The sequence below is a fragment of the Excalfactoria chinensis genome, chromosome 2 (assembly GCF_039878825.1).
Source record: "Excalfactoria chinensis isolate bCotChi1 chromosome 2, bCotChi1.hap2, whole genome shotgun sequence".
NCBI lineage: Eukaryota > Metazoa > Chordata > Aves > Galliformes > Phasianidae > Excalfactoria > Excalfactoria chinensis.
In genome coordinates, this window is record NC_092826.1 from 98,002,923 (window position 1) to 98,023,339 (window position 20,417).

Below are 20,417 nucleotides of genomic sequence, written 5' to 3' on the forward strand. Positions count from 1 at the left end.
GTGCAGGAGTATTTACTTGTGACATTAGTGGTTACACACAGCCCACAGCAGGCCTTAGAGTACTGAATGCTAGGCTGCATTTACTCACCTAGGTTACACTTTCAAGATGTAAAGCTGCGCTTTCTTGTAGTTTGATAACCAGACACGAGGCCTAATTTAACAGTGCCTTTGCATATGTTTTCATGAATTATGCTGCTAATTGGCTAAATGTCAATCACACTTTATTTAAATGTGCTTTTATTTCAGTGTGTGGTGACAGAGGGCTGATGCTTTTGCTTTTACAACATACAAAGCAAATTGCATCAAAACGCTTTGGAGACAAGTAATTCTAACACAGGCTGCTACTGAGATTCAGAAGCCTTTATGTTTATGTGAAAAGTAATGACAATTCCTAAGTATAAATACTTGCCTGGAAGGCAGAAGTGATATTTAGTACAATAACTGAAATAAAAAACAGAGGAAGATAATCAAAGTAAAATTACATGGATAAGTCACAGTGTATTCTGGTGAATCCACACAGATCAAGTTGGTGAATGAAGTTTTTCATGTTTTCATTCCGAAACTCTTTCACAGGTCCTTTCCTTTCCAGTACTTGAAGCTGAAACCTTTCTTCATCTTTTTAAACAACCAAATTTCCACCATGACCCCAGCAAAGCATCTGAAATGGATCATTTCCAACCAGTTGCCAGACTTTCTATGGAAAGCTGAGGGCTGAGAAGATGCTGGCTTTGCTCTCCTTAGAAGAAATGTGAGATAAGCATTTGGCTTCCTCATCATCAGAAAAAGTTTGTGAGTTCTTTTCTTCCTTCATCCATGCTGAAGCAGCATCCCAAATTGTTCATTGATCCTGTCCCAAAGGATCAGGAGAAAGGGAGCCTGAGGACTCAATTACCTTCTATGGCTGAGAAACAGAAGATGTTTCTGATTTGGGTGGCTCAATTTTTATTTATTTATTTATTTTGTCTGAGTTTGAGGCATTTCTGTGATGAGTCAGTCTTCTCCCTGCCAGCTGGCAAGCAGAACCTAACAGAACTGCTGGGAGGTTCCTCTGGGAAATGCTCAAACATCACAGTGACATTGCTATGCAGCACCCAGGGCCTCTGGCCTGAGCAACCAGAGTAGATGTCACTGACCAGCACTTGTTGCTGGTCCTGCACAGAGCCACAAGTGTTTGAATTTGAGACCAGAAGCAAAGAAAACTGTATTTAAAGGAGGTCACTCCTCCCCTGGACCTTGCCTCCCCTTTCCTGTGTGGTCCCTGAATAGCTCCCTTCTGGCCTCCTTGGTATCCCTCTAGTTTTCTAGGTGGAGCGGGCAGGAATCAGTTTCCCAAGCAGTGTTGACAAAAGAAAATAGCAAACTCTTCCCAGTTTGTCACCATTTCTTGCAAATACTCTGAGATTTCAGTAGCATGGCTTCTATGCAGCAGTAGCTGTGTATACCCAGATAGTGCTCTGCAATGTCAGCAGTGTCCCAGAGGCTGTGCTGTAGTTTCAACTAGAAAAATGCATTAAGTCCATTTTTCTGATGCCATAAACAGGAGCTGTTCAACCTGTCTCTGATTTCTTTGCTTTTATTGGATATTTTAGAGATTTAGAAAGCAACGTAACAAAATCAGTCATGTTCTGGTTTGACAGCAAGTTGAATCTTAGTCAGCAGCATGTTCTGGCAGCCCAAAGGGCCAACTATACCCAGAGCTGGTGTGTCAGGCCCACACTGCCAACCAGGCAAGGGAAGAGGTTGTCCCACTGTGCTCCATGCTCTATATGACCTCACCTCCGGCACTGGGTGTGGTTTTGGGCATGATGATGGGGAAGGGTCTAAAGGGCAAGACGTATGAGGAACAGCTGAGGTCCTTTGGTTTGTTCAGCCTAGAGCAGAGGAGGCTGAGAGGAGGCATTATGGTAGCCCACAGCTCTTCATGAGGGTAGCAGAGGGGCAGCACTGATATCTGCTCTGGTGACAACAACAGGACCCAAAGAAAGGAACAGCATGGAGTTGTGACAGGGGAGGATGGGTTGGACATCAGGAAAAGGTTCCTCAACTGAGGATGGTCACATTTGAGAAGCTTTGGGCCTCAATTAAAACAGAGAATGTGTTTCCCCAGAGGGAAGGATACATTTATTAACTGCCTGGATGACTGAGTTTCTGGCATATCCTCGCAACAATTCCAGTCATGTCTGGATTGTCTTCTCCTAATCTGTGTAAATATAAGAACTCTGCTATAACATCATGCAGGAGCTTAAGTAGAATTTAGGCCAGTGACAGATAATCTGCTTTGCTGCTTGTTTTCACTGAATCATTAACATTTAGAGGTATTCCCTTTTAAATGAAGCTCTTGCTGAAATGCACACGCTGAAGCAAGATAATGTTTTTTTCTTGAAATATATTACATCTTCTCATAGCAATGCAGGTGAACTAGTGTTGCACCACAATTTTTGACTCCTTCCTGTGTCATTTTATGTTACATGAGACCTGGTTGCCTAAAGACTTCAGATATACATGACTCTCACGCCATGAGGAATTAGCACAAAAATCTTACCACATAGTGCTTGTAACGTGGAACCAAAAGGATTAGCTATTACAGGATGGCCATTGGCCACTATCACAAGGTGGGTGTGGAATCCTGATGAGATCTGCTTTGTCTTGAGGTGTTATTTCCAATAGAACCAGACAATATGTAACCTTCACTATAAAGTAAAGGCTCAGTTGGAGTGGAAAGTCAAAATAAAATTGGGACTCATGGATTAAAACACGGAGGTCAATCACGACACCCAACCCGCACCCCCACCGCCATCTTGCGCTCAGGAAGGCGGACCCCCGCGGGGGCGGAGCCGCAAGGGTCAGTCACGCCCTCCTGCTGCTGGCTCCGCCCCCCGGTCCCCGGGGCCTGCGGTGCTGCTTGGCCGCGGCCGGCTTTTCTCACTCCGGTCGGAGCGACGCGTTCGGGGTAGGATGTGCCGCCGCCCGGCAGCGGGGGGATAAACTCCCAGAGGGAGCGGGGGGAGCGCGGCGAGAGCCGTCGGCCTGGCGAGAAGGCCGAGGCTGGGCGGGGGCGGCCCGCGCCTACGTGAGGGAGAGAAGGAAAGAAGGAAGAAGGGTGGGCAGCGCTTGCCGCCGCCCTTGGGGCCTTCCCTGGCCGCCCGGCAGCGCCCGGTGTGGGGCTCCGCGCTGCGGTGTGGCAGGACGAGGAGGAGGAGGAGGTGGTGACGCGCGAAGCGGGGGCGGCCCCCTTTCTTCCCCCTAGTTGGTGTGAGGGCTGTCCCGGCTGCTTGCCGTGGTTTGGTCGGCTCGTCTTCACGTTTTCTGTCTTTGTTTTGTCAATTCCGAGAGCCGAGCGCAACGCGGGCGTCTGCGGAGAGGTGCGGGAGCTGCGTGTCCGGCTGGTGACAGTGCGAGCGAACGGGGGCATGCGGTGCTGGGGTTTGTGCTGGGCGGGGAGGCCTGCAGCTGTCAGCCGTGCGTGTTGGTCACCTTGGCTTCTGTGGGGTGATGGAGGGCTGCGATCAGCGTTAGTTGCTGTCATTTCGTTGTGGAAGTCCTGATGTCTTGGAGGAGCGTTAGCCAATCTAACGCTGGCAGAACATGTATAATTATGAAGGATTCGTGTCGTTTTTAGCAGGTTTTTGGTGAGCTGTAAGTAGGCCAGGTGCTGGGTGATCCTTTTTCTTTGGTAGGTGTTCAGTGACAGATGCTTTGGGTAGGATACCAGTGGCCTGTCCTACGGTATGGATTCTTAACTTTGTTATTCTACACCTTTGTTTGCTTGAAAGAACGTATTTAAAACACATTTTACCATTTGAAATGCCATCAGACAGCCGTACTTATCCAGATGCTTTAATAACTCCATTATTTAAGTATTCTATAGGGTCAAGCATTATTTCTACTGGACAGAATTAAAGGATTTCATTCAGAGAGTGAAGTGAGCGAGCAAAACATGACCAGTGCTTTTGCAGAAGAGGTTGATGAGGTGGTGATGGTAAATGACTCTTGTGACAGCAGCAGGCTGTGATTTCACATAGTCAGCCAGCAGCTTCCAACAACAGAGCTGAGTCACTTTTAAAGAGTCATGAATGCATTGCTTCTTGAATGTACTCTAATTTTACTGTCAGCTAAAAAATTGTTCTTATTTTGAAGTTCTTGGCAATCATATTGAAAAGACAGCTTCTTAGTACTACCTTTCTGCTTCACAGCTGGGAATAATATCAGAAATCAAGGTTGAGGGGAAAAAAAAGTCTTAGTAACCAGTATGTGTAGCTCATAGTCATCATGTTTGACATGTAAGGCCAGCTACACAGTTACCAACTGGAGCCCTCAAACAGCATCGTTGCAGAGATCAGGAGTTAACACCTACGTAGCAGAGACAGAAGAACTAGGTAATTATGTGGAAGCTTGCTGGAAGTATTCCATGCTGAAGGTTCAGATACACATCTGTGCTGGAATGTACTGGGTTCAAATGAAATTCTTAACCAATTCTGTAACTAAAGTGCTTGCTCTTAGTATGTTCTAAGTACTTAATCATGGAATCGTTAAGGCTGGAAAGGACCAATGATCTAGCCCAGCCATCCTCTTACCACCTGTATTGCCCATTAAACCATGTCCTGAAGTACCACATCTGCATGTTTCTTGAGGACTTCCAGGTGTTGTTAATGCTATCAAGGATTAAATGCACGCGCTTCTAGTTTTTAATTTGAAGTGGTTAAATATCCTGAGTGGAAATGAGATCTGAGTCTCAAGGGAACACGTTATAACACATCCTTTTTATTTGTCGTTTAGTCGTATTTTTCTCTAAATGGAATAGGGTTGTGTATTTAAGAGCACACTTCTGATTAAACAAAAGCTGAACTCCAGACAGGTATGTTTCCAGGTGTCTCATGAATTTGTCATGGGGTGTATTTTCCAAGTCGCTTTGGTTTAAATCTGAGGACCTGTTCTTTCATGGGCCAGTTCCCAAGTCTAGTTTGAGCATGCCGGTGTGGAGGCACAAAGCCACTCTTCATCATGTTTAGACGTCATATGTTTGGGATGTGCTGTTAGGAAGGAACACGGAGGTGGAAGTGGCAGTTGGGAATAAAAGCAAGGCATCGCCAGTACCAAATTTACAAGCACTTTGCTCTGCCGTTTTCTCAGCGCTTGTAGAGCAAGAAGTGAAATGATAGGGAGGGCTGGCAGCATTTTGCAGGGCAGGGAGAAATAAGTCCAAGGTTGGAACACTTTGCTTTGACTTTCTGAATATGTTACTCGTTCCTGGGTCAGGAAGATGACTTTGTTCCCTCAGATGTCCTACTGACCCAAATATTTGACTGATATATATATATACATATATATATATATATTTAATATATTTTTTTCCATTTCTCCTTGTAGCTTGTTAACTCTGTCCTGCGCTCTTCAGCACCTTTGTCCAGTGCTCTGAGAAAAACCCTATTTGGTGTGTATGTGAGATGTGTGCAGCTGCCCTATTACTTTCGTTGCATCACTGTCAAAGTATAAGAAAACTGGGGAAACATCTTTCAACCAAAGCACAACTAGCGTTTGAGTTTTCCTTAATCAGAGATTAGTTCTCAAGTACAGCTCTTTAGTAAGTAGCATTGGAACTAAACTGCAGAATCATTTGATAGAAAACAAAAATTGAACCCCGTGTGAAAGAAAATAGGAAGTTGGCCAAGCAAAATAGGAGTCTGCTAGCTAAACAACACATTTGTGGTTCAGTTTGCTTTCTGAACAGGACGCCTGTAGTCAGTTTCCTTGCTTTGTGTTTAGACTAACATCCAGCTGTCTGCTTGGTAACGTGCCTCTCAAAATCCTGCTTGTAAGTTATTTTCAAGGTTCATCAGTATGAAATCAGATTTGTGTCGTAAGTACAAGAATAATTTGTCTGCTGTGCAAGCTGTACTCAAGTATATTGTATCCATTTTGTGTATTGAAGAAGAAAAGTTCTTTTGGCTGGGATAGTTCTTTTTGGCTTGTCCTTCACAGGCAGAGCTGCTCTAGATCTGAATACTCAGATAAAGACAACCATGTTTTCCTGTGTGCTGAAATGTTTTGTCCCACCCCTCCAACTGAAGACTTATTTGTAGCTCATAATTCTTGCTGTGGTGCTTCATTGAACATCCAGGCTGTTGCCAAAAAGCTACACACAGCACCTTGTACTTAGGTTTAGGAATTTTGTGGGCATGCATCAGCTGAATTTTTCAGTTTTACGTTGGTCAAAGTGTGTTGTGCCTGTGGAATGCAACAATATGTAAATGCTTTTTGTTTCCCTCCAGTAACTGGTTAGGATCTCGCTATAGAGGATGGATTGTAAGATGAAGTATATCCATAACTGTATGTAAATGAAATGCCTGCTGGGGTAGGACAACATGGCAAGTAGCTGTTGCAGAGCTGATTTGCCTTATCCTGCAGTGTAGGAAGGCGTGCTTTACTAGTTTGCAGGAATTTTGTGAGCATCAAGCTGGAGAGGAGGAGAGCTGCAGCAGACAAATGAAATACAGGAAATACATGAGCAACAGCAGACATACTTTTTGTGAGGGAATACAGGCTGTGCTCTGAGCAGTTACCAGAACTGGTGTCTGTGGAGCCCTTTTTTTTAGCATTAGGCTTCAGGTTGGTTTTGGTACATTTATATTGGTTCAGACTAACCTGTCTCACTTCCCAGAGCCTGGGCTTCTTGGTTTGCTGTGCAGCCATGAGCTTTGTCTTGCTGATCTTCAGACATAATCTACTTAATATTGATTTGAAGCGGTTGCTTTTAATTTTGTCGGTGATGATTTTCTCTTTGGGCTTTTTGATGATCTAACGTAAGCTGAATGCTGGCTGTAATATCACATGTCAATGAAAATGATGTATCTTCAGTCTCCTTTCTGGATGTCAGTCACTGTTTGGTTTGGGTTTTTTGTTCGTCTTCAGCATCCATATGGTTAATTTTTGCTTCTCTTTTATTCAGTGGAGTCCTCTGATATTTTTAGGCTGGTGTTTCTAGTGTTTTCTTATCCTAAAATTGCCTCCACATGATGTTTTCACTTTCACTTGTGATCTGTCGGATCTCGATAGCCTTTCAAGTGAGCTTTTTCTTTTCTCCTTCCCAAATCATTTCTGGCATCTCGGTTATCTGTTCTTGTTGTTTTCATTTTTTAACTTGCAAAGGAAAAGATTTGTGTTGGTGCTCATATGTGATACATGAATATAGCAAGCATTATAAATAAAGTAAAACAAGTACAGTAGAATGGAAGAACTGGAATAATATAGTGGTAGAAAAGTACCATCCCATTAATGCATCTCAAGGATGTATGTAAAACTGATGCATGTGAAAAGTGTGCCATTTGCTTGTGTTAGTGACAATAATGGCAGGGACTTTAAATATAACCAAGTTCTCATTGTGCTCATAGCTCTTCATTAGGCTTGGGGGCAGGGAAGGAGTACAATCCTTAGCAGTTACTCTAAATTTAACAGGCTCCCGTACTTTTCCATCACGTTAGTTAATGATGTTAATAAAAGTGATGTCTTTTGTTCTCTTTAGGGTAAGCTTTTAAACTTCAATCTCTGTTTGGAAGCCTTGCTTATGACCATTAACTAGCAAGTGTTTTAATAAGGTATTTCAATTTCAATACATAAAGACTTCGCCACTTTGCAGGAAAAAAAGAAAGGGATTTTGTTTCTCTTTAATGGGTCAGTGTAGGAAAAGAATGCAGATGAAGATTTTAGAATGAAAGTGAATATATGCAGTTAAGAAGGAAAAAAATAATCCCTTGGAGTCAGAAGATGTGAGGAGAAAGTATATCACAAACTTCCTAATGTGAATTCTTATCTCAAGACAGAATATTTCCCTCTTAAATGCGTTGACCTTTTGATCAGCTCGCAGTGAGATAGAGGCGTGAGCCTGCTGTTATGAAGGAAATTCACAGCCCAGCTTTCTTTGGAGTTATCCTTGTGACTCAGAATCCTTGGGCAGGAGACATGGAGTTTCCTGGAGGATGTAATGAGCTAACCTTCTTTCCTCTCAGCTTTCCTGTGTACTGTGCTGAAATGGTTCCTCGCATAGAGAATGGCTAAACGATGGGCTTTGCTGTCCTAGGCAGCAGCTTTAGATAACATGTGGATGTTATCAAACTAGCTGATAAATACAACTTGCAGAAGGTTCAATGCCTGGTATTTGGAATGGAGGTATAAAAGGGCTTGCAAAATAGTTATTTACTGAAGATGTTCATCAATACAATTCAGCTGGTGAGAAGCAGTGTGAAATTACTTCATGTTCACGTTCTTAATGTATAACTTCCAGGTGCTTTCAGTACTTCCCTTGTATGTTTTAAGGAAGAAAAAGGCAGTAATGTGGTACAAGTTTAACTTCCAAGTTTCTTCATGTACTCAGCAGTGTTTATAGTTTCGAATCAGTGTATGCCTTGCATGTGTTACAGAGCTGAGGTTGGTGCTTCCTGTGCTGCACCAATCCTGGCACCAAAAGTAGGGCTAACAGGAGAGGGAGCTGGGCAGCAGTGAAGATGCTTGTGCTAAGCTTACTTGGAAGTATCATGAAGCAGGAGATAATGCAGTACAGTTTCTAACTTCACTCTTTTTCCACGTAATGGAACTGGAAACTCAGTCTCATATTCCTACTTTGTAATTTCTCAGGCCGAGGGTGCTTTGCTCACTCTCTTTCAAAGATTATGGTCAGCAGAAGACCTGCCAGCTTTTCCGTTCCTATAATGTGCGACTGAGATCCAGAAGAACTTGGGCTGGATTTGAAAGCCATTCTCAGGCTGGAGCAGGGTGGCATTCTGTGCATGTGCTTAGTCCTGCGCTTGGTTTAGCTTGTAAATGTGACCTGCTGGTTGGTGCTAGCTTGCTTTGCCTTGGCCAGCTCTTTCCCAGCAGTCAGAGGTGAGGCCCTTCTGTCAGGGAGCCCAAGAAAAGCTGCATGAAGGTTGTGTGTGTAACTTGACCTAAGCATGGGCAATCACGGGCTTGTGCACTTATTACACCCTTCCCCACCTTTCCTTTTCCCACACATCCCTGTATCCTCATATTTGTCCAGTTCTGTGTTACAAGTGCCTGTTTGTTCTTCCTTCTATGTTCTCTCTGCCCGTTTTCTTGCATAGTGGAAGCTGGAATGCTGTTGTTGCTTGGGATGGAAGAGTGGAAGGGTTTGTTTCCATTTTGTGGTGTGCTGAAAGTCAGCCCACACAGGAAGAGGCAGAGCTTTGTTCTTGAATTTCAAGAAGTTGCTCCCGCAGTGTTACAGAAACCCCACTGATGTGATTTGTATTACAGCACATATATAGCTTATTATTCCAAGTATTTTGCATAAAATTAATGTTTCAGGGCACTTTCTTGAGACTTTTGTAACATTAACTCCTCGGAGCTTTGTTTTGGAAGACATTTCTCATGTAGTATAGCCGTCAGTTTGAGTTTTATCAGGAACGAACATGATAATCTTTTTAAAAGAGTGTTGAAGTCAGTAGAGACATCCTTACCTTTTACCATTAAGTTGCATAGCTTTCTTTCTGTCTGGCAACATAGGATGTGATAGCAGCTGAATTTGTCTGTAGACTCACTAGTGGATTATTTGCTATATGGATTGTTTACTGTAGCCCTCTTGGTTTTAATGGACTTCTAATCTTTTGGTAGTACCAGGTCTGGATGTGCTGGTAATATGTCCTGTGAGGAGAGGTGAGGGCACTCAGGCTGCCCTCCTGCCTGGAGGAGGCTTTCTGCAGTTACCTGAGAGGGGGAAGCAAAGGGAGATGCTGGCCCTGATCCTGTGCACCAATGGTAGGACAGGAACAGCACAGAGCTGTACCAGGGGTGGGTCAGACTCGGAACATTCCTTTACCATGAGGGTGGTCAGACACTGAAACTTTACCTAGGGAGAAACTTGACATGGTAAGATGAAATTGCATAGTAGAATTTGGGGGTTTTGCTGACTAACGCAGATTTCTTTTTTATTTAGAAATCGTTCCTGTATGGATCAGCATTCTAGTGATGGTGAAACTGGAAAAAGACTACTCTAAACAAACCCAGGATGAATCGGGTGCCAAATGATGCAGAAAATGCTCACAGTAGCAGTGTGGAATCCTGCCCGTCCTTGCGAGATGTTCACTCCATCAACGCAACACACCTGATGGCAAGGATTGAGTCCTATGATGTCAGAGAGAAGAAGGGAATATCGGATGTCAGAAGGACTTTCTGTTTATTTGTTACTTTTGATCTCTTATTTATAACTTTGCTGTGGATAATAGAATTAAATGTGAGTTATCTTTTCAGTACACTTGGTCTTTATTCAGTTATTTATCCACTTCAGGAGTGGTTAATAAGTTATCTATCCCAATTCTGTGCTACTTGTGTCTGTTGAAATTAGTTTCATTCTTTTAAGCTTTTATGAACTTTTTATCTGCTTAGCTGCATCTACTTCTAGTCATTGGGTGTATGGTTTATATTACTGTGAGAGTGGTGAGGTGCTGGAACAGGCTGCCCAGAGAGGCTGTGGATGCCCCATCCCTGGAGCTGTTCAAGACCAGGCTGGATGGGGCCCTGGGCAGCCTGGTCTAGCATTACATGGGGAGGTTGGTAGCCCTGCCTATGGCAGGTAGGTTGGAGTTTCATGATCCTTGAGGTCCCTTCCAACCCAAACCATTCTGTATTCATATAATTAAACCTTTTGATGTAGTCTTATGAACCATGCTGAAGAAATACTCAGAGTCCAGTGAGCTTTTCAGGGAGCATGTAACAAGAAGTATTACTGTAGGTGGTTGTGACAGTTTGGTGAGTGTTAATTTTATTAGGATTCAGGTGTTCTTATTTTACTTAGCAGCTCAGAGTCAGTGATTGAAGTGTTAGTCCCTGAAAAAAACTTTCAGTGGCTGAAAGCTTTGTTTTACAGCAATATGTTGTATCTGAGACGAACTTAGAGTAATATACGTTGTTTATGGTAGGACACATTCAAACAACATAAGCTTCCACAGTTGCTGCCTGTTATTTGTAATGCGTAAAACAGCATTTGTAATTTGGAAAACAAGATGGTTCTTGTGAAATTACCAGAAGTAAATAAGACAGAAGTTTTGTTATTGTGTGATAGTAGCATCCAGCTTTTTTGAACTGGATTTGAAGCTTGTAATCTAAAGAGTATGTTTAGGAAAAGGCGTAAGTGAAAAATGGGAGGTGTCCCTTTTTTTGGTGACAAAGATCTTGAGTAAATGTTTTTTTTGTTTGATAAATTATGTTGATTATTGATTTGACATGATGAAATTTCATGAGTTGACTGTGCAATCAGTTTGATATAGTGAAAAGTATTCTTCCTAATCTAATCTGAGAAAGCAAACCTTGCCTGAATGATAGTTTTGTGACTGTAACTTCTGTTATCTTGATAGGTGGAAAGGCTATTGTATCCAGTGTGTAAAGTCAGCATGGCTCAAAAGAACCAGCATGTTGCATTCTGATGCTTTCTTTTTGCTCTTTGTAAGCTAGTTTCTTTAGAGGTTGTGTGACTAGGAAGAGTAAAATATGCTTTTGTAATTCTTGTTGAGTACAGTTTTTCATATTAGTGCTCTCAAATGTTTGAGAGTGTAGGAAATGCTACAGACTTTATTTGGAGTGCTGTAGCATTACACATCTGTAGATCAGTTAGCGGTTGTGTTTGTGAAAAACTTTGTCTTAAGGGGCACTTACTGTGAACCATGAGCCTTGTAGTGCCCAATGTGTGCAAGAGTGAAGAACAAGTTTTTGCCTTGCTCAGTCATAACATTGAAAGTGAGCTGGTACTTCATGCATGGTTAGTTCTTTTTTGTTCTGTTCTACTGTTTTTTGTTTGTGGGGAAGTTCAGTAGCATTGTGGCAGGACTGTTCTCTGATACACAGCTAATGGGACTTGGGACTAGATGATCTAAAGGTCTCTTCCAACCCACACCATTCTATGATTCCATCTGGTATTTCAGAATTACTGCAAATATGACTTTCCTATTGTCACTTGTTCTTAAGCATAACTTGTTTTTAATCACTTCAGAGAGTGGCTTCGTTGGTAGTCGGAGCAAACAGTGAATCAATTGTGTTGTGGTTCTCTGTTTATCCTTGTGTTAACATGGTGCTGATGCATGCAGAACAGGTTGCTGAACTCAGAACTCAGTCATCAGCTAATGCTGATGTGTCGTGTTTTTGTTCTTTAGTTTCTTTATCCTATAGGAGAGGGCTGAGGTGTCATGCCAGAGAGTGGAGAGAAAGAAAAGACCAGCCAACCCTTATTTAAATGGACCTTAAGTGCAATACACCAGTGTTCTGTTTACTAATTTGTGTGCATCTTCCCTTCCGGTTTCCTCCTAAGTACTTTCCAAGGGTTTATGAGCAACATACATACAATTTCTCTCTCACTAGAATCTTCCTTTATTTATGCTGGAAATAAATGGTCATTCTTTGTCCAGACCAGCAAGCAATGGAAAGCTATGTTTAGGCAATTGTCAGCTGCCTACAGAGGGGCAGGGAGAGAAGAAAGAATAAATTAGGGGTTGGTGTGAAGAACAGCAGGAAGAAATTAATGTTCTAAAATATTCAGCAGTGTAGTTGGGGAAAGAATATGAAAGTATCTACACTGTACTGCTTTGAGATGGTGAGCAGATGTTGCGGGATGCTGTGGTGCTTCCTGTTTTTGAAAGCATGATGGTAATCAAACTCAAAGCTTTCTGTTGTTGTTTTCCAGTGCTTTACGTAACTACGTTACGCAGTGCTTAATTATCTAATGTAGTATTAAAAACAAATAGCCTTTGGAATGGAATGTGGACATAAAGGTTCTTTGCTAAGACGCTCCTCTTGTCTCTAACCCAGTGAAACCTAAACTGTTTTCTTAGTAGCCTGTTTTGAACAGAAAGATCATGAGCACTTCCATCTGATACAGGGCTAAGGACGGTGCATTTCTGAATCTCCTCAAACAAATGAAAGAATTAAACCTGCTTTAGGCCTTTCTCCTACACATAATTAATGATGACAGCTTCTATGCCTTTGACAGTATTTTTCAGTTTTGTTCAGTTCTTTGGAAACATGTAGCGCATATATTGCTAAGGAAAATAGATATGTTACATGGATTATAAGTGTATGAATTATATGAATTTGATTGAATTCAAGTTCTGAAGAATCAAGAGATTTTTAGCATCGCCTGTTAACCAACCTATGGCTGACAAGAGCTAATTTCTGGGTGGCTTTCTGATCAGCTGTTTATATTCTTCTAAGACGCAAAACTGCTCAATGAATTTGTGCAGGAGAACTTGCGCTTATTTTCTTTTGCCTTCAGAAACTTGTTTGCTTTTATTTTAGGACAGTCTGAAACGTAGCTTATATAGCTCAGGTTATTAACAGTGATAAATCATGTGGCATCCTCATCTGCTTTTCTTGACTACAATTTTGAAATTGATTTCTTAGAATGTATCTCCTCTGATTAGTTTAATGATCCTTGTGTACGTCGATCAAGAATTGCTAAGTTAAGGTTTTACATCTGTGTTTTTGACTGAAGTGATAAAAGCTATGCGTGTTGTTTCTTTGTAGGTAAAGGGAGGCATTGAGACTACCTTAAAGAAAGAAGTTCTACATTATGACTATTCTTCTTCATATTTTGATATATTTGTAAGTATTCTTACCAAAAAAAAAAAAGGGGGGGGGAAGTTGGGGGGAAGCAAAAGTAGAGTTTTCCAGTTTCCTCCTCCCTCAAATATTTCCTGGTTTGAGTCCTGTGACAAGGTTGGTCTCTTCTTGCTAATTTAAAGCAGAAGAGTTTTTGCTGAATATCCCTTGTCCTGCAGTTGCCCAGTCCTTCGCTCTCAAGGAGTTTTTCAATAGAGGTGCTTTGGCACGCTTAAATTGTATCTTCTGTTTTGAGAGAAGGAAGAAGAGAAAAAAGTCACGGACAAGACTAATCTAACACAGAGAGACTTTATTAGGAGGTGAAGGCCAGTGCTCCTCTGACTGTAATATCAGTTTCTTTAAATTGACATTTTTGTCCTTCCACAGAAGTCTGTTGCAGTGAGAGACTTGTTACTAGGTTGGCCTGTGAACCAAGGATTAAATACTTCTAATGCCAGATAATTGACTTTTATTCCCTAGGAAGGGGCTAGATCATCAAGTTCTGCAAATGAGTTGTGGGCTTATACAGAATTTCTTCTGTTTCTGCTGTATGTTCTGAAACAAATCTGTATAATATTAAGTAGGTTTGTGCCTCTGGCAATATCTGTCCCAGGTTCCTTTTCATTTTTGAGTGTTTTTTTTTCCCCACATTTTAAGAATTCTGAGCACATCTTTTGAAAGCAAGTTAGAAGTACTTAGTATCAGAGAATATGCAGGCAAAATGAGGGTTAGCTTCCCTGATTCACTAATCTCATCTGCCTGCTATTGATTTTATTTTCTAGCCTAGAAATTTCTTAACTCATCCATCTTTACTGCGGAGTATTTGGAGTAGCTTTGTTCTGCAGGCATCTTTGTAAGGGATAGTTGATAGCTGAAAGAAGTTAAAGAAACATCATACCGTCGCATGTTTGAAGTCTTTACAGTTTTTAATGGTACTGTTGCACAGTAGTAGCACACCAGTGGGATCGGCAAGTTGCATAGTGATGCTCAGGTTATTTGCTGGATTAACTATGTCTAGATTTAACTGCTTAGATTCCATTTGGGTAAAACGATGATATATATATTCTGTGTAGCTTATATTTATAATTTATATTTGTGCAGTTGCACATGCTTGTAAATTTGAGTCTCTGTAGCCATGTGAATGATACAGTCATCTCTGCGCTCTAAAAATGGAACATTATATTGTTTTAAAAAGCAAACCCACTTCGGGTTTATTTCTTAATAGTAGATCTGATGGTCCTGTTTTGTTTTGTAAGCAGTTAGTATTTTTAGTGAGCTGAGAATCTTGTGGTTCTTCTTTGTTCTGAATTAACCAACAAATATTTTTTTTCCTTTCTCTATAGCTACTGGCAGTCTTTCGATTTAAGGTGTTAATACTTGCATATGCAATGTGCAGACTGCGCCATTGGTGGGCAATAGCTGTGAGTAGTAGCCGAGCATAATGGAGTTTCAACTAGAATGGATCAAACAGGCTAATTTTTAGATGCTTCTTAATGTTTGTATGTTAAGAATCATCTTGATGGTATTTATGAAAATTCATTCCAGTTAAACACTTAGGAAGATTTAAAGTCTGAAGACAAGAATTTAATAGCATAGTGTATGTGGTCCTTGTTAGGTGTCGTGTTAATAAAAGTTGAAAACTAACTTTGAATCCAATGCGAATGGGTAGTCGTAACCATTTGTAACATCTGACTTATTAATGCTTGAAATATATTTGCACTGGAAATACTGAATTATATTTCAAAAATAATTAGCGTCTGTTGCACCAAGAATTAAATTAGCTATGTGTTAAGTCACACGTTTTTAGTTGCTAGAATTTTATATACCAACCATGAGCATCAGCCCATATACTGCTTCTTGCTCCCATACAGACTATTGATTATGCATCCCTTCTTAGAAAGGAAGTTCTTGACGACTATAATCAATTGTCTTAGATGCTTTTATTCTCTTAGAAATCTCACTTTTGGAGTATTTCTTCCACTGACATCCTCCAACTTGAACAGTTGGTTTTGAGGTTATGAGAGTGAACCCTCATGGTGGTAAGCAATAGATCTATAAAGCTTCACTGAGTGTTTTTAAGAAGCTGTTGGTCTCAAAATCCTACTTGTGCTTATCAGATGGTTGTTGGGTCCTGCTGTTATTTAAGAGTTGCTGGACTTAAACACATAAAGAGTTAGAAGCCCTTTCGAAGTGAGTAACACTTGTCCACCATTCTTTTTCTGTTTTGATTTGGTTTTTTTAGGTACTTGTTTGCCACCTCCTATTTTTAAACCATGTCAGGGAGTGTCAAGTGATTTATTTTTCATAAATGAGCATGTGAATTAAAATATTCAGGTTTCCTCGTGCAAAGATATTTTGTTATTTGAAGTGAAATTTTTGATTTGGATGGTAACGAAAAGCATTTCAAGCTATTGTTTGCTTTTTCCCAATTAGTTAGATCTACTTTCTGATCTTTTTATCTAAGTGAGTGAAAATATTGCATCTTCTTTGTAGATTAAGATCACAGTTTATACAGTGTTATCGTCTCTGTAGTCCCTAAACTGCCCATCAGCTGTATGAAAATCAACATTTGGAGCTGTTTGTATTATAACAGCTAAAATAGCAAGGTTATTGTAATAACACTTGATAAGATTTATTAATCTATGATGTTTCTATTGATAAATATTTCAATTTGAAACTGTTGGATAATGGCAGAAATGAGAAAGTAAATCCAATTATTAGTCTTAACTGTTCTTATTCTTTCTTTCAGTTTACAACAGCGGTGACCAGTGCCTTTTTACTAGCAAAAGTAATTATTTCACAGGTATATATATTCTAATCACATCTTTGTCAGGGTCGTTTGTTTTTTAAAGCAAGATTCTTCAGGTAAATTTCCATGTTATATATATATATATATATATATTATTATTTTTTTCTTCTAGCTGTTCTCACAGGGTGCTTTTGGCTACGTGCTGCCCATCATATCCTTTATACTTGCCTGGATTGAAACCTGGTTCTTGGACTTCAAAGTGTTACCACAAGAAGCTGAAGAAGAAAACAGTAAGTTTCTGTTGTCTCCCTCAGTCACTGAAGTTGGCAATGTTTGGTCCCATATTGTCTGGCAGAAGAATGCATTTTCAGCTTCTAAAAAAAAAAACCAAAGCATGAGTTGTATTAGAAACGTAATTATGTGCGACATCAGTGAAGTGGGATTTTTGTTTAGGCAGGCAAAGTTAAAAGTTGCGAGGACCAGACCAGTATTTGTCAGGCACTTAAGAGCGTATCTAATTTTGCGTGCTGAAGACATAGAAATTTAACTGACTTGGGCCTAAAATGCCGTCTTAGCCCTGTTACTTAACAGGAGACCTGTTGATGGCAGTAAGAATGAGATGAATTCTCTTCTTGCCCAACCCCCTTTGGATTTGTCCTGTATGTGTATGCACCAGAATAGCCCCATTACCTATATTGCATTTTGCTGATTTTAGTGATTGAGCCAAAAGGAGCAGGGTTTACGAGGTGTGTTGAGACAAATAAGTGAATGCAAGCTGCGAATAAGGAGCTCTGATTTAGTTAAGACGGTGGATGCTGATAAGTTCACATATGGCATCTTAGCAGTTCCTTTTCATGGAGTGGAAGGAAGAATTCCTTAAGTTGTGTACAGTACCTCTCTTTTGCTGGATTGTGTTTCCTAGCTGCCTGAAGTTACAGAAACTGCACGTTAAGTCAACAGTTTTTTAATACTGATACAGTACCTCAGTCTTTAAGGTGCTTGATTTTGGTACTTAAGTTGCTGTGAGATGATGTCTGGAATTTGTTTTTAATCCTGTTAGGATTTTTGATAGCGCAGGATGCTTCCGAACGAGCAGCTCTCCTTCACCCAGGAGTCCTGTCTGATGGGCAGTTCTATTCTCCTCCTGAATCTGTAGCAGGTAATTATGTTTGCGTTTGGGAAGATTCATAGTGTAAGGGGGAGGAGGATGAATGGAGAGTGTACTTCACAGTCCTGAAATGAAAGATTATTTTATGCAGTAATTCATTTTGTTCAAGACCTACCAGATGTATTGCAATACAGACAGTGAGTCTTCCAACTTGCCCCAAAGGCATTAGAAAAAAAGATAGTCTCAAAGAAAATGGTGCAGCAACTGAATAGATGTGGCTACTGATTTTCTGCCCTCTGTCTGCTAGCAGTAATGTTTATTTAATCCAGCTTGAACTTGGAGCTTTACCGTATTTTAGGGCAGGGAGTGATCTTGAAACTGCTTAAAAGACCAAGTGAAGTTTCAGTCAGGTTCCTTTCTCATGATAAAAAGCTTCCTCTGTGTGAAACACTGAGTGTGTTGAACTGAGAGCAAGCATTAATTATGCCTTGAGTCTGTGTACTATGCACTTTGTTCCAGCTAAGCTTTGAGGTGAGTGAGCCAACAATAAACAATAGTGCAGTACTGAAGAATGTGTTTGCAGGCATTTCAAGGAAATTAGTACTTTCTTTAAGTGGGCTGAACTGCTATGAACCCCAAGATCCCATGTCAGTGTTCTTACCCTAAAATAAAAACCTATTTTGTAAAGCTCTGCTTTACTTTGTGGTACATCTAAAATAGTAATATACACATATAGCTACTGATGCTTTTGCCCACCTTGCATTGTTGAAAAATAAATGTTAGTGATCCTTCTCATTTAGTGGCTTTGTGGTTGCTGAGTGTCTTGGTATAATAAGGGACTTAGAGCTCCATCTAGGGATGGCAAAGCATTAAAGCAATCTTAAGTGCAATGCTGTGCAATACCAGCTTACAGTCAAGAAACATTTCTGTGATTCCACGTAAATCTGCAATCTTATTCAGGTGGAAAGTGTTAGAATTGTATGCAGTAGCATGGTCTCTGGGAGTAATGTGGCTTAAAAATAGCGACTGATAATTAAAACTGAAAATGTATTTTAGTTAAAGATGTAAAGTCTATCTTGAGTTTTATTGGTAGAAGTAGTCTACTGACAGCAGAATATAGTATGAAAGGACGTAAAAGTGCAGCCAATGTTTATCCCTTGGCATGGTTATTACCAGTACTTCTATCTCAGCTGAATTAATAACATTCGTCTCTTTTTCTTCAGGATCTGATGAAGAATCTGAAGAGAAACAAGACAGTGAAAAACCAGTTGTATAGCAAATATGGAAAAGAGGTAAGTTCCTCTGTGTATCACTGGAATAATCTTACATGCTTATTTCTTCTTAGCTCCTTCTCAAATTATTGGAATGGTTGGGCTGATTCTTACGAGTTCATCTTGCAGTCTTGACAAAGCTCAAGGAAGAAATCCTGTCACGTTATTGAGAGCCAGTTGGGAGGCTCCTCTACCCTTGAGTTCTGGTTAACCCAAGCACAGGAGTCTGAGGCACCTGTCCCAGTGCTCAGTGTAAAAGGCTGCAAACTTGGGCTGAAGCTCCTCTACTGTTTCTTCTCTGGCTTCATGGAAGGAAAGTGATGGACCAAAAGTGGAAAATAAAGGAGGAGGGAAATGTCTCTGGAGTTGTGGATGCAGAAATGCTAGGAAAAGATTTTCTTTCAGTTTCAGTCCAAGACATATACCTGACTTTGAAAGTCTGTATGGACAAAACTGCTTCAGTATTTCCCCTTCACAGTCTGTTTAGTACCATAAGTGGGTTATGTTACACAGGCTGTGTTTTAAGACTTTTATAGTGTACTTTGGTTGAATCTGTTCATATTTTAGAAATTTCTTAGTTACTTTCAGAGTTATCTCACTGCATGCATTCATTTTACCACACATGGCAAAGCTTGAGCTAGAGAAGGTATTAAATGTTCCGGAGCAATTGAAGCTTCTGACTTGAGACAGTCTGTTGCCTGTCTGAAACAGTGGACTTTTTCTTCTGAAAAATAGACTTTTTCTTCTGAGCCTTCCTATTTTCTATATTTGTTTTGACTCATCTTCATCTTAACTCGTGTAATCTGTTACAGAAAGAAAATCTCTGAGGGAAGTTGGTGGGGATTCAGAAACTCTGGCAACAGTCTGTGGTTGAGTTGCTGGTGGAGCTGCTGACTGGAGAATTTATTCCTTAGAAAGCAAAGGGAATGGTTCCCGTGTACTGTAATACCTCACAAAGATGTACCTTGTGACATATGTATATTAGATTGCCTCCTGGGTGGCATGAAAATATTTGTCCACGATGTATTATTCAGTGATTCCTGAAGTTGATCTTCTAATGACTAGGTAATTACTGGCAAGTGTTGTCTTCGTGTACCTAATCAAGAGACTGGTAATATAATGAAGTAAAACTTCTCTGTGGTGGAAGTCTATTTAATGGTTGGGACTCACTAGGTGAAATTATTTTATGTTTTTGCAATTTTGTCATTAGTTTTATGTTCGTTTGTTTGGTTTTTTTTAACTCTGTGCATTTTCTTTTTTAATGGATATGTTCACTTTCTAAAATAAAAATGTCAAAATGTGGTTAATGCACTGTGATACTTTGTTGCTTTATCAGCTGGAAAATCAGTGCGTAGCACTCTTGTTTCTGGTGGGGTTGTGAGGATTCTGGTTTGCATTGATTTGGTGCAGAACATCTTACGCTGGTTGAATACCTGTAGAGGTGCAGCGTGGGTGGTAGCAGAACACCCTTGATTTCACAGTTGCATATGAGATATCAGAAGGATCCAAAAACATTTCTGAAATAGAAATAGGAACAAAACTGTGCTGGTGTTGGATGTTGTTCAGGTTCAAGGAGCAAAGTGGAAGAAGTGAGCATTTGCAAACTGTAGTATTATTTCTGTAGTAAAGAGAAGCTTCAATCAGTTGTTGGATATAGGTATAAGATGTGGCTTGTTTGCATTTATTTTCCACA

The 20,417-nt window shown here is 40.5% G+C and overlaps 1 protein-coding gene across 3 annotated transcripts; it reads left to right on the top strand.

Annotated features, from left to right (window-relative positions):
• The first annotated feature begins 2,820 nt into the window (after positions 1–2,820).
• On the top strand, positions 2,821–18,745 carry STARD3NL (STARD3 N-terminal like). 3 transcript variants are annotated; one of them, XM_072330106.1, is made up of 8 exons: positions 2,821–2,950; positions 9,947–10,243; positions 13,522–13,599; positions 14,940–15,017; positions 16,346–16,399; positions 16,518–16,635; positions 17,406–17,504; positions 18,677–18,745. In XM_072330106.1, exons 2-8 carry the CDS (start codon positions 10,019–10,021, stop codon positions 18,727–18,729), a joined length of 705 nt encoding a protein of 234 aa, XP_072186207.1. In that variant the 5' UTR covers positions 2,821–2,950; positions 9,947–10,018; the 3' UTR covers positions 18,730–18,745. The 3 variants fall into 3 exon arrangements, with proteins under 3 accessions (XP_072186207.1, XP_072186209.1, XP_072186210.1); XM_072330108.1 differs by lacking the exon at positions 2,821–2,950 and adding an exon at positions 3,058–3,362; XM_072330109.1 differs by lacking the exon at positions 2,821–2,950 and adding an exon at positions 3,062–3,203.
• The last annotated feature ends 1,672 nt before the right edge of the window (positions 18,746–20,417 follow it).